Consider the following 13,337-nt stretch of genomic DNA (forward strand, 5'->3'; position numbering starts at 1 on the left):
GCCACCTGTCGGGCTGCTAATGTTCGTATTGCGCCTCGTATACAGATGGATACGAAAACACTGCATCTACATCATTGAAATCATAAACGTCGAGAACCATTGAACCATGTCGAGCTCGCGGATGCCCATTAGACATTGTTTCCGCCATCATTGTTCACAGTAATTTATCCTCTGGGCTGTCTGCGTCAAGTTATATCATCGTCTCGGGTCGAATACGACGTCTCGGGGTGATACCGAATACGAAATCGTCTTGGGTAAGGGTACCCCTGAAATTTTGTTGTGTCCGTAGCTTGTGATGTGTTTCGCACGCGTCGCGCATGCGTTTTCCCGACCAAATTATTAACGTCCACCTAAGTCTTACTAAGACTAATACTTCGTCCAGCAGATTGTTCATCGCGACATCGAAACCTGACACAGCCAATTGGTGCGGTTGTTCACCACAAGTTGCTCGGCTGGGCGGAATGGCACACGCTGATGACGATGATGAGCCGGCAGCGCCCATACATGAGCCGACTGATATTGGATCCAATGGCCTCCTTATGCCTGATCTGGAAACAAGTACATTGCTTGTGAAGCGGCCGCTGAGAATGAAATTTGCGGGCACGGGCATTGAAGGTCGAATCGGTGCTACTGTGCAAAGCCGAATTCCACTCTGTTTTGACGCGATGCATGAGAACAAGGTGGTCCATGACTTTACTGCATTTGTGGACTTCCTCAAGTATGTTATTGATCGCTAGCATAGAAATGTTACTAAGTAAAAACAGATCCTCGCAGTTTACCGCACTAAAGGAATCGCAAATGATCGAAATCGTCCAAGCTATTGGCGTGCTGCCATGCATCAAGTCATGTTGCCTCGAGATTCGGCGTGATTTGTATTGTCCCGTTTGTGATAATCGACAGCGCAAACGGAATATGCTAAGAACAGATCAATGGCCTGAACTGCTGCAAGTCATCGAAACTCTCGCAGGGTTGGAACCGGTTTCCCGTTCAGAGAGACTTGGTCCTATAATTTTACTATCATTACGGAGGATCCTAAGCCATTTCCAGCCACCACCAACCCATGACGCAGCTCTTAGAAGATGGTGTTATGCTATGCTGCAAAGCCGCGGGAGTAGGGAATCGAGGATTGCCGCGAGGTATCTTATATGTTATTGGTGTGACGACTTTAGATAATGATTGATATTAGTCGCGTACTTGCGCTGTTGGTCGTTGATGCAGATACTAACGCCACGCTGGAAGACCAGACGACTACCAAGTATCAGGTGTTCAATATGGTCGCACACCTTCATGAAATGTCCACGACTGAGAAATATCTGTCGGAAGCAGCAATAATGGCTTGGAGTGAAATGGCGAAGATATCTGAGGGCGACGAGCTGACATATATGGTCATGAAGTTAATGATTTATTTGGACAGTGACAATTCGTTCGATGTCTCTTTGGCCTTTCATGAGGTTAGTACGCCTCCTATTTCTCACTCTTGACCAGGCTTATAAGGTAACAGCTGAGATCGTTAGCTGCGTTGAAAGGTCTGTCATCGTGGCAGTTCATGGCGCCATTTTGGTCAACAGTCAGTGTTTACATCGTGAAAGATTTCATTCCGAACAGTCCATTCATGCGTACCTTTGCAGACCTTCTCGAAGTGTCGATTAATACTTTCTTGACACGCACACAAGAATACACAATTCCATATCTTGTTCAATGGCGAAGAAAGGCTGTCGTTCAATATATAGCGGATATCGAGCACAAAAGTATCTTCGATGTCTGCACCAACAATATGTACCCCATTCTCGGCGTTTTGTTGACGAGAGATGTTAGAGATCCGATACGGGAGGCTATAAGCTGTCTGGTTGAAATGTCAGAGAACTTTGCACGACTATCTATTCCTAATGTCATTCGCTCGGACTTAATAATAGTGTCAGTCGAGGTCCTGAAAGTCTATAGTAAGACCGACATCGAAAAGCCTGAGATTGAAATCGCTGCATTCAAAGCAATTAGCCTTATTGCTGATTTGGATTACAAGGCCGATTCGTCGAAATCACAGCCAATGATGTCACATTTGGAGAATTTCTTCCGCAAGAATATACTAGGAATACTTTCTCGCTTTTCCGATATGTTATATAACGTACACAAGAAGTTACATTGGATGGAGAAATTGCAGTGTTTGAGAGGAATCGCGGCCACAATTCGGTTTGCTAGAGAACGTGCCGTGGCAGCTATTCCCCAGATCTGCGCTTGCCTTCAGTCATCACTGGAAGATCCTATTCTTCAAGAGGCGGCATTACTTGCATGGATGAACATGATAAAGTATTTCGGCAACAACGATGTGCGAAAGTTATTGCAACTGACAGTGTCTGTTACTTTCAATTACTGGGATATGTTTTCTCCAAGGTCGAAGACTGTGGCGAGGAACATGCTTGAACTAGTTATTCAAACGGACGTTCTGCAGCTTGTCAAAATTACGGAGATGCCGTCTCGATCAGAGTCGATTCCGGAACTCAAAGAAATTGTCTCTAACCTGACTCGGAGGCTTCGACCTGTGTCTAGCGATCTTAGTCAACTGCTGGGCATCACGGAGAGATGCAGGCATGAAAATTTTTCGGTTGTTCACGAAGCGCTATTGGAACTTCGGTCTTTTCTGATAGAAAAGCAGTTCTCATTGTATTCTATGTCGCTGTTAAGCTCACCCGATGCGAATATCACTGACATATTTCGCACCCTTTTGAACGTATGTCATCGATACACAGACACGAAAATCGAAATCGCAAAATTAGCGGCGGAATGCATTGGATGGCTTGGCTCCCCAGATACGAGCAAGCTAAATGATCATTCGGACGTGCAAGGAATTGTTGTCGTGTACAATTTCGAAGAGGACGCGGAGAACATTGACTTTGTCCTAACATTCCTGGACCTGTACTTAGTACCCGCATTTAGATCGTCGACTGATACGAAGTCGCAATTATTTTTGGCATATGCTATGCAGCAGCTTCTCAAATTTTGTGGTCTCAATCCAACGACAGTTACTGCAGCCGGCGGACAAAAATCATATATGAAATGGATAGGACTCAGCGAGGCCTCTAAAGTCACTCTCACACCATTTTTAACTTCCAAGTATGATCTTAACAGCAGCTTGACCGGGCTACAAGGATATCCCATATTCCAGAGGACACGCGATCACAAAACGTGGCTACAAGCATTTATATTAGATCTCCTGTGCAGAGCTTCCCTCATGCTGCAATCTTCCTTGGAGAGCATTACCTCTGCTGAAAGTGTCTCACAAGATGTCGACATTTTCTATACTTTTTCGAAGATCATCAACAACCAGGATTTATCTATTGCAATTTTCTTGCTTCCATTTCTGGTGCAGCATGTCATTAGCAAAGGCACAAGCCAGGAACGAGACGATATCCTACATGAGATATTGGCTGTTTTGAACACAGGTTCCGAGCCCGCGGAGTTCCAGAGAGAGGATCTAAGATTGTCATACCAAGTATGATCCCTGTTTAAGTGTTGACCCCGTCGGTGATTTGCTAACAAATATAGACGGTATTTTCGATACTCGACTACAACAGCCGCTGGCAGCGAGCTCGACGGAAAAAGAACGCTGCATTACTGCAAGTAACTCGTCGGAGTGATCGCGTTATTGATCAAAGCGACAATGCGGAGGAACAACTCTCGACACAAAATGTGTATTCGGATCGGCTAATGAAAAGCATTCCTGGCGAGGTAGTTGGTGAGCGAGCATTTGAGTCTCAATCGTATGCGCGGTCATTATTCTATTATGAACAATACTTGCGAGAAATTAAAGATAACGACGACGACAAAACTGAAGCCGTATATCGAAAGCTGCAACAGATATATACAAAGCTCGACGATCCAGATGCTATTCAGGGGATTTCGACGCTATTGCTATCGTCCGATTTAGAACAGCAAATACAGGAGCATGAAGCGGCGGGAAGATGGGATCTTGCGCGAAACTGCTATGAGATTTGTGTTCGCGATCATCCAGATGATATTGAAATGCTATCCAGATTGCTAATGTGCTTACGCGAGCTAAATGAATATGGTTGGTTTCCACCGAACTATATCCGGCACAGTTTCTGACATGCTTATGGTGATCTAGATGCGATTTTAAATCGATTGGAAATCACAGAACACGAAGATGGAGACAAGGTTAAGCAATTGATAGATCTAGGTATTGAGGCGTCCTGGGTCTTAGATAATTGGAAAAGCGTCGAATACTGGATTCAGAAAGCTAGTAAACCAACCTTCGATTATAGCGTTGGAAAGGCTTTGACTTGCATTCGAACAGGCGACATTGTCGGACTATTTCAGACCCTGTCAGAGGCTCGTTCGAACGTCGCAAATGAAATAGCGATGTTTGAATCTTCATCGCCTAAGCTTAGCCACGGATTTATCTTCCGGCTGCATGTTCTTGCAAATATCGAGACAATGGTTATGTCCTGCTTAAAACCCAAGACAAATTATTCAACGCAGTTGCACTACATGAATCAGAGGACGCAGATCGATGGTGGATCCTATCGACAGAACAGATATCTTATGGACTTACGAAGAGCTGTTATTGGTTTAATGCAGTACGTTGCCCTTATTTTGTATTGTCTGTTCTAAATTGTTTTAGGACTTCCTTTTCTCGTGAAGATGATTTAGCTGTTCTGCTTCAAAAAGCAAAATTAGCACGAAAGACTGGGATATACGATCAAGCTTATTCGTTCGTATTAAACGCCTCCAAGCATGACTCCCCGTCAGTGGTAATTGAGCAATCTCGGATTCAATGGAATGAGGGACTACGCCGACAAGCTTTAAAAAAGCTTGAAACGATTGTGATGCCTTCTTCATCGATGTCGTCTAGCTCAATGCGAGGTCTAGATGCGTTAGCGAACATTCCCGATGGTCAACAGAAAAACCTTTCTAGAGCTAAGGTCTGTCTTCGCCCGTCTTCCTTGTATAAGGCATATACCGACTAAAACTTTTTCCAGGCTGTCTTGCTCTATGCCAAATGGTTCGATCAAGCAAATCAAGGTAGTTGGGCAAAGGTATCTAGAAGATATGAGGCTGTGATTGGCACCTGTGCAACCTTTGAAAGCGGTCATTATTATTTGGGACGTTATTACGTCAAAATATTAGATTCTCAGAAGAGCCTACTGGCGCAACAGCAGAATAGATCCTAGTGAGTTGATATTACTATTCCGGAAAATCTAGCTGTATCGGTCGCTTATATATATAGTATTACGGGAGAGTACCATATGAAGATATGTGAGTCATACTGTAATGCTTTGCGAACGGGTGTGAAGCATGTGTATCAGATACTACCGAAGTTGGTGACGATCTGGTTGGACTTTGCAACCGAAGAATATCGCCATGCTGGATCAGCTAGCGAAGCAAAGTATGGTGTTTTGAATGATAATCTTTAGGTTGCTGCTGACTAGAGTATACAGGGATACATCTGCATCACGCAGTCGCAATCTAGAGCAAATGACGGTACTGATTCAGGACACGTTTAATGCGATGCCTAAATATATGTTTTTCACTGCATTAGCGCAGATGATATCTAGGCTCGACATTGGCGTTAAGATTGCAAAGATCTTGATGGGTGCTTTAGTATCGGTAGCATTGGAATATCCTGAACATGCATTGTGGCAGGTGCTAGCCATTTCAAAATCGAAGGCTAAGGAACGGGCAACCAAAGGCAAAGAAATTGTTCGAATGCTTACTGTGCGTACTACTTGTCGATGCATTGTGTGCTCAATTCTAACATGTGCACATTTAGTTGCAAGCTCAAAGACGTTCGGGCCATCTCTTAGGTGACATCAAGAATGCAAACCATTTTATGGAATGCCTGACGTATTTTTGTGGAGTTGGCTTTGCAAACGACCGGCAACTTGATGTAAACACTATGCCTGAACTGATCAAGAGTTTGCCGTGTATGCTTGTTGTACCGGTTCAGTCGAACCTGACTATTCGATGGCCGAACAAATGGAGTTCATCCGATGATCATATGGCGTTCACACGAAAGGTCACTATTCACGGTGCGTGTTTGTTACAATTCTAATTGGACAAATTAATGAGTACTAATGTATGCGTAGCTCTTTCTCCCAAGGTACAGGTTATGACATCCTTGCAGAAGCCGAAAAAGATTAGTATATTTGGTAGTGATGGTAATGAGTATCCTATTCTGTGCAAGCCGAACGACGATCTGCGAAAAGATGCACGCATGATGGAACTTAACAGTATGATCAACTTGTTGCTAGAAAAAGATAGCGAGTCTAGTAAGCGCAATTTGTGTGAGTCAAGCAATTTGATTGGAAACAAGCTACGAAGTATGACGCTAACAGGCGTCTAGCTATCGCCACTTATTCAGTTACTGTCCTGAACGAAGAGGCGGGCTTGATCGAATGGGTGAGTGATACAAAGACATACCGTGACATTCTGAGAGTCGGCTACGCCGCACGAAATATCGTTTATACCGTAAGCCTGCCTGCCTTGCCATGTTCGGCATCCTCTGATTGGTCATTTGAAATCTAGTTTGGTGAGATCAAGAAGCAATGGGACAAGGGTCAGGATAGATTGAGATATTTCGAGCGTAAACTGCTAGCAAAGTGAGTAGCTGTGTCTCATTTCCTAATCAATCAGCTAGATATAATAACACGTGTGGCTCAGATTTCCTCCTGTATTATACGAATGGTTTATCGAAATGTTCCCGACTCCAACATTATGGCTCGAAGCCCGAACTGCTTACGCGAGGACTGCGGCTGTGATGTCCATTGTGGGCTACGTATTGGGTCTAGGTGATCGGCATTGTGAAAATATTTTATTACATGAAGGGACTGGCAGACTTGTTCATGTTGATTTCAGCTGTCTTTTTGAGAAGGTACGTCGACTTGTAATACTGTGGATTGCATTGGTACTATTATCCATTGCAGTAGCGCTAATGGTAAAATCGCAGGGTCTTGATCTGGCTGTCCCCGAAAGAGTCCCGTTCCGATTAACTCAAAACATTGTAAATGCGTTGGGTCCATATGGCTACGACGGCCCTTTCCGACGGTGCTGTGAAATAGCCTTGAGAATCCTTCGTGATAATGAGGAGTTCGTGGTTCCAGTGCTAGAAACGTTTCTCCACGACCCTCTCTTCGAATGGCGCACACCTTCCAGGAGGACAAACTCCAGCAATAAAGGGTCAGCAACATCTCCTCAAGACGCTCTCTATCGAATTGATTGCCGCTTGCGTGGCGTGGTCGCAGACGAATCCTTTCCGCTGAGTGTTGAAGCACACGTCGATGGTCTGCTACACGAAGCCACAGATAACCGGAAATTGAGCGAAATGTATATCGGGTGGAGCCCATTCTGGTGATTTCTATTACTATTTGTTGCGCTATATCTGCACAGTATCCCATTTTTCTTTTGCATTTGTAGGATTCCGTTTTGCATATATTGGATAACTAGCGATTTGACATACATATTTCATTAAACCTTCGCCAAGGTATCATATGCGTTCACTTTCCTGCCAAATTGTTAGGGTACGATTAATATCCGCTCTCACGGTTATAGATTGACCCTGGGTATCCTCCATATCCTCCTCCTGATGGGCTGTCTTGACTTGGAAGGCCTGCGTAAGGTGGTTGCTGCTCCTCCGGATAATATTCTTCGGCTCCCTGGAATTGACCAGTTGGCGGAGGTTGCCCACTGCCATATGAACTGTCGTAATGTCTAGTAAAATCTCCAGGAGCGCCACCGTATACACCAGGGCCAGAGCCATCATCTAAGTTTGCGGGATCGTCTCCATATCCACCCGGACCGCCTGTGCGTCTGTAGTATTCCCCACCATACGAGTCATCAGAGATTCCGTATCCACTAGGTGGGCCGGGCCGACCTCCCCCATATTCATGACGGCCATAGTGACGATCTGGCTCGTCGTATCCCCTTTGATACGCAGAAGAATTGTCATCATTTATTCGCAAATTATCGAACCCATAGGACAATTCCTGCTGGCGTCCACCGCTACCATTGTAAACATGTTGCGAGGGCCCCGGATGTCCGGAAATGTCGTCGCGTGACGGTCCAGAGTATGTCGTTTCCTGCGAGTAATAACTAGCATTTTGTCCTGAAGATGAGACGGACGTGTACTCATGCTGTCGACTGTATCCGTCATCACTTTGCAGAGTAATCGACTGCGCCTCGTATTTGTCTCCTGCCCTTAAATCAGTGCCATAAGACTGCGATTCAGTATATCCATAGTCACTCTCACGCAAACCGAATTGATGGCTCAGCTTGCTAATGTTAGATGCACTATTGATCAGATTGGCACCGGGGAATTTAGAAGGAATCTGTGACGACCAGTGTGGTCTCGAGACACCAGCTTCCTGTGCAGCTACGCTAATGGCAGTCGACACAAAATTGGATGGTTTGTTGCTACCCGCATATTGCTGTGTCGACTGGGGTTGGACCTTGTGCGGCTTCGACAAAGATCCATGATCATGTCCGCCTGCTGGCGCTTTTCCTCCAATATGATTCGTTCCGCTGAGGACGCCGTCGGACGAAAGGCTGCTAATTATCTTGTTCTTGTCGCGACCGAGGCCATCGACCCAAGTTTGAACGACTTGTCGCATGCGGTGTTGAATTTCTGTTCTAGCGAGAGCAGGGTGGTGGAAAACATGGAGCACTTTGCTCAGGACTTCGTCAGCGTCGATGTTTGTGTTCTCCCAGGCTTGCACAATGAGAGGGGCGACATATGAGACTACTTCTTTGGCAACTTTACCAGCTGGTTCATTTAAGTACAACCTATAACGATTTAGTGACTTCACCGAAAGAAAACGATGGAACGTACGAAAAATGGTCTTTCGAGAGGTAACTGTGAGTAGGATTGTCAGAATTCGGGTCATGCCACACCTCCTCCTGGTCCTTGTTCTCGACAGCAAACTGAGATCCTTTCTGCATTTGCTTAACTACACCTTCGATTAGAGGCGTAACAAACGGTGCGATTAGGCCCATAACGAAGACCGTCAGTGTGTCGCTGATCTTCTCAATCAAGGCATCCAAGAATGGGATTTTCTCCAACCCGGCGTCGATCGCTTTCATGATCTTGTCTCGGAAGGCGAGGAAAGGGTAGATCTTTTGAATAAGTTCCTCGACGTTCATATTGTTCGCATTAGGAGCAGATGCACGAGAGTCGGCGGTCAGTCGATCAATTTCGTCACCGAGATCAGTCGTCATTTGCGGCTCCTGGTAGTAGCTAGATGAGTAATCGCCGTTGCCGAAACCACGACTTGATGAATAGCGGTCGTCACGGTCAAGCGCTGTGGAGGGAATGGAAATTGGAACTTTAGATAGCAGTCCCTTCAAAACATCTGAGGAATCCGTACTATCACGTCCCTGGTCCAAAGATTCGTGCAGATCCTCCACTTCAGTTTGGGAAAGATTATCCTGCGCTTCGCCGAGTAAGGAGTGCAGAAAATCTAGTGATCCAAATGTACCGGTAATCAGCGGGTAAACTCGCTTTCCATTGAGATTAATCGCAGTCTGAGTTCCGACATGAGGGAACACATTTTCATACCCAAGTTCCCGTAATGTCAGCTCGACGTAATTCGAGTGCGCCGAGAAATCTTCGAGACAGTGCAACGCCTGGCCTAGTAGTCTGAACGATTCATACTGATCTGCCTTGTTGCCGTTGGAACTGTAGCGGCGGCCACAGTGAATTGACTGCTCAAGAGACGATCGAATATATTGAGATGAGGTGCTCCAACCTCCGCGATCGTTAGCAATGTAGTTTTTCATACCGGTTTGGGGATCAATCTTAAGCTCCTGAGGATCGACAGGACCGCGAAGACGCGGGTCATACTTGCGTGCGTCTTGGTTATCGGCATAATCCTATGTGTGTAAGTTCAGTTGAGAGACAACACAATATTTATAGCGAGAGTACCTTGGGATTGTCAATGTGCTCTGCGTCAAATGTTAGAATGATAATCTAGTCTGTCACTAGTCCTCGTACCTTCAGGTCGATAAACACCGAGCCTATTATTGGTTACTTCGAACTCCTCGGTTGCATAACCAAATGCAAGGAAAGAAAGGACCCAAATGAAAACGCGAATAGTGTCCAGGCCGACACCCCTACTCAAAGTTCCAACATCTACTGCCTGCAGCATCATTGTTAATGGCACGCGACTTCGTACGCCCATGATAGAAAAAAAGTACCTGCGAGTAGTCGCGGAGCCAATTTCCCTAGAAGACATTAGAACCGGATCCTAGCGAAGATCTATCTGGTAGAGACGTACGAAGTATACACGTTTAATAGATATATCATTGAACTTCTTACCACCAGTAAGCTTGCTAATAAGACCACCTGCGGACATGATCACAGTCGCCAGCGTGTCTTCGATATCACCATGGCGAAAATTCTTTCCCTCGATTGCAGATACAGAAGGGATGTTTCCCGCACCGAAGGCCGAGACGCCAGATGGCATAGCGACGATAGCGACGAGCAGGATAACACTGAGTCTAATTATTGATGAGTGCATTGCGACTGATATATTTGGACCGATGGATTAGCAATATAGAGTACGCGAAGAAACTAATCTTAGGATGCAAAGAAATAGAGTTGAGCTGGAGGAGAGGACACTCATGTTGTCTACCAGGCAAATTAAGCTAGGCACCACGTGCGCGCTAAGCCACCCCACAGGGGGAAGTGCCGGAACTGTCAAGTTGCGTGATTCAGGGCATATTCATGACGACCGCTAGCGGAAAAGTGCAAGCTTAAATTATAAGGTCGAATTTATATTGGAGCTTCGTAGCTGTAGCTATGGTGAGAGACAACCTACAACATTGACCGCAATGTATAATCCCCAATTGCATCCTTGCAGTTAATTCCGGACCAGGAGTGATAGAATAATGGAATTCAGGAATTAAAGGAGATTATTTGCCCTTCACGACTATGTGATTGCAGAGCTTCACTGCCCCGATAACTTTCAAATGTCCACCCCTAGAGCAAAACACTCACAAATCTCGCAAAACGTGCAATATTGCAAAAATCAGAAGCATTTCTGCTACTGTTCGAGTAATTAGTTTAGTTGAGATTGCCTCTGGCCGTTGGCCAACCCCGGATCAACCCGCCGACGAAATCTCAAAATGACCTCCGTAGCACAAGAACATCTCACATCCGGTTCTACGATCTAAACCTTAGCGTCTTACAAAACCGCAACGGCGGCACTCTCGGTTCCGGTACGTAAGGTGGACAATATTCGTATTAGCAAGGAATTATTGCTAATTTGACTGAAATGGAGGCCACAAAGAAAGAAGTTACGCGCAAATGTCCACGGAAGATAGTCTAAAGGAATATTTGGCCAGTGAACGGTATGAGCAAGAGACCTCTATAAGGTGCCTGGTAGCCAGGTACTGCGCTACTAGCTCACATCATGATTTCCTATCTCCAGATGGAAAACTGAGTTGGGACAGTTTCTTAGACCGGGTGAATGTTACCCGGCTGTCGTTAAAACCGATTACATATTTTTTGTCCTGTTTTAGGTTTAGCGTGCCTGGTCAAGGCGCAACGAAGGTACAAGGTAAGCCAGCACTCAAAACCTTTATCAGATACGCCGCACCAAAGGCTCGCGGCAAATGACATTGAACAATTCATTCAAGATTCCGGTAAATCTATATATCAGAATTTGCAGCTGTAAACAAAGAAAGATTCTACTCTTTGGACTTTGATCTGTCCCAAAATCATTTTGATTTATCAATTTTCAGCCTAATTGTAAAAATGTTGCCAGTCCCAAAGGCCGTAACCCTTGTGCTGCTTTCCGCCTACCGGTCCACCAATTATGACACCCTGCGCACGAGTGTAACCGTATCCGTCATTATCGATACTCGTCAAGATGGTCTGTGAAACTGTTTTAAATGCATAAACACCACGGACGCCGACGTCGATTTCAACGGTCAAACCTGCAAAGAGGGTGGCGGGTTTCGTCTGCGGGTACGTGATGTTCTCGCCGTACGGCCGGACGATAGCGACAGGACCAGCCTTGACGGGTACGCCGTTGACGGCGATGTACGCACTGGTGTATTCGACATTATTCTTGTCGAGCGCGTCGAAGAAGACGACCGAGTATGGGCCGACATTTGCATGTCCCCAGTACCAGTTGTTAACTAGATCCTGCACAGGGAGCAAGCCCCAGTTCTGAGAGGTATTAGCGGCAAACTTGTCAATTGCTCGGACTCAGCTCAAACCTTGTCATGATAGCCCCGGCCGGAGAACTTGAATTTCTCGCCAAAGAGCGTAAGGTCTACGTTGGCTACTGAGTCAGGGACTGCATTGGCCCACCCGAAATTTGGCAACAGAATCTCTGACGACGAACGGTCGGATATCAGACCGGTGGCGTAGTGTGCGGGCGCAATCTGACCGGAGTTAGTCAATGAATAGTATAAATAAACGCCTAAGTACATACCGATTTGAAGGTAATAATGCCCTCGATACCATAGGACAAAGCAGCCTCGAGATTGACAGTCACCTCAGAAAGATCAGGAGTACCAGAGAACGAAAAACCTGAGCCAGTCCAGTTGCCGTAGGCACCGTCACCAACGGTAGTGATGATGGCCGGGCCGGCGAGAACGACGGGAATAGAGAATGTGCTACCGTTAGGATAGATACCAGCGACGTTGCAGAATGTTGCATACGGTACATTGTAGCCCGGGTATCCCAAAGCATTGAAAGTACCGGTGTGGAAGGAGATCGTGATGGAGGAGTTTGGCGAGACGACATCGAAGTACCACCAGTCGAAGGATGAGCCATTGACAGCGGAGATTTTGGGGCCGTCAAATGGCGAGAGGTCAGCGGCATCAGTTTGGATCGTAACTCCGGCCGTGACCATAGTCGACGGAACTATATATGTGTTTGTGGCCTCAAAAGCGGTGCAGACAGCCGCTAGCACAAGTACGCTTACAGTGGAGAAGATAGAGAGGGCCCTCATTAGTGTAGTCGACAACTATCCGCTGTGGTGAGCAATCTAAAGAGCGGATGAATCCGAGTATTTACTTTCTACTATTTCCGACCAGCACTAGCTATAGGGGGGTCGAGACTCCAACCCAGAGTGCGCCATTGCGATCCGAGCTAGTGAGCACAGACTCTGTGTATGCAACTACTGCTCGGGACCAGACCACAACCATCATGCAGATGACGACAATAACAGTAAACAAAAAAATTTAGGGCGCATTGATACGGATGTTGCCAGATAGTAGTTGCCTGGTGATTATACGTTAGTCCCGACAATGGTGCATAACCCTAACCCCAATAACTATGGAATTCATACCTATGGTTGACATTTTCGGCCAACCGA

General features: G+C 46.0%; 3 protein-coding genes across 3 annotated transcripts; 1 reads left to right on the forward strand and 2 right to left on the reverse strand.

Annotated features, from left to right (window-relative positions):
- The first annotated feature begins 15 nt into the window (after positions 1-15).
- On the forward strand, positions 16-7,495 carry V1508DRAFT_425305 (uncharacterized protein). The gene is made up of 17 exons (XM_066941413.1): positions 16-254; positions 383-718; positions 765-1,136; positions 1,187-1,451; positions 1,502-3,487; positions 3,541-4,063; positions 4,121-4,592; positions 4,637-4,937; positions 4,995-5,185; positions 5,243-5,401; positions 5,454-5,730; positions 5,786-6,044; positions 6,102-6,299; positions 6,359-6,483; positions 6,541-6,614; positions 6,676-6,886; positions 6,962-7,495. Exons 2-17 carry the CDS (start codon positions 462-464, stop codon positions 7,364-7,366), a joined length of 6,075 nt encoding a protein of 2,024 aa, XP_066793243.1. The 5' UTR covers positions 16-254; positions 383-461; the 3' UTR covers positions 7,367-7,495.
- A 43-nt stretch (positions 7,496-7,538) lies between these two features.
- On the reverse strand, positions 7,539-10,526 carry V1508DRAFT_435013 (heterokaryon incompatibility protein Het-C-domain-containing protein; the record flags this gene model as incomplete). Its single annotated transcript, XM_066942050.1, has 6 exons — positions 7,539-8,793; positions 8,840-9,879; positions 9,932-9,951; positions 10,001-10,145; positions 10,204-10,230; positions 10,284-10,526. The coding sequence occupies 6 exons, from the start codon at positions 10,524-10,526 to the stop codon at positions 7,539-7,541; spliced, it is 2,730 nt and encodes a 909-aa protein (XP_066793244.1).
- Positions 10,527-11,623: 1,097 nt separating this feature from the next.
- On the reverse strand, positions 11,624-13,051 carry V1508DRAFT_425316 (uncharacterized protein). The gene is made up of 3 exons (XM_066941414.1): positions 12,450-13,051; positions 12,232-12,399; positions 11,624-12,181 (listed from the first exon to the last, which is right to left on the reverse strand). Exons 1-3 carry the CDS (start codon positions 12,969-12,971, stop codon positions 11,753-11,755), a joined length of 1,119 nt encoding a protein of 372 aa, XP_066793245.1. The 5' UTR covers positions 12,972-13,051; the 3' UTR covers positions 11,624-11,752.
- Between the last annotated feature and the right edge of the window lie 286 nt (positions 13,052-13,337).

This window comes from Lipomyces doorenjongii, assembly GCF_038497915.1.
Source record: "Lipomyces doorenjongii strain NRRL Y-27504 unplaced genomic scaffold V1508scaffold_79, whole genome shotgun sequence".
Taxonomy (NCBI): domain Eukaryota; kingdom Fungi; phylum Ascomycota; class Lipomycetes; order Lipomycetales; family Lipomycetaceae; genus Lipomyces; species Lipomyces doorenjongii.

What these genes read in the sequence shown, in the direction of transcription:
- V1508DRAFT_425305 (XM_066941413.1), top strand. Translation starts at nt 462, where the DNA reads ATGGCACACGCTGATGACGATGATGAGCCGGCAGCGCCCATACATGAG. An exon ending in CAACAGCAGAATAGATCCTA is followed by an intron (nt 5,186 to 5,242) that starts GTGAGTTGATAT and finishes TTATATATATAG; the next exon opens with TATTACGGGAGAGTACCATA. An exon ending in TCAGCTGTCTTTTTGAGAAG is followed by an intron (nt 6,887 to 6,961) that starts GTACGTCGACTT and finishes GTAAAATCGCAG; the next exon opens with GGTCTTGATCTGGCTGTCCC.
- V1508DRAFT_425316 (XM_066941414.1), bottom strand. Translation starts at nt 12,971, where the DNA reads ATGAGGGCCCTCTCTATCTTCTCCACTGTAAGCGTACTTGTGCTAGCG. An exon ending in GCATTATTACCTTCAAATCG is followed by an intron (nt 12,400 to 12,449) that starts GTATGTACTTAG and finishes AACTCCGGTCAG; the next exon opens with ATTGCGCCCGCACACTACGC. An exon ending in GCCGGGGCTATCATGACAAG is followed by an intron (nt 12,182 to 12,231) that starts GTTTGAGCTGAG and finishes AATACCTCTCAG; the next exon opens with AACTGGGGCTTGCTCCCTGT.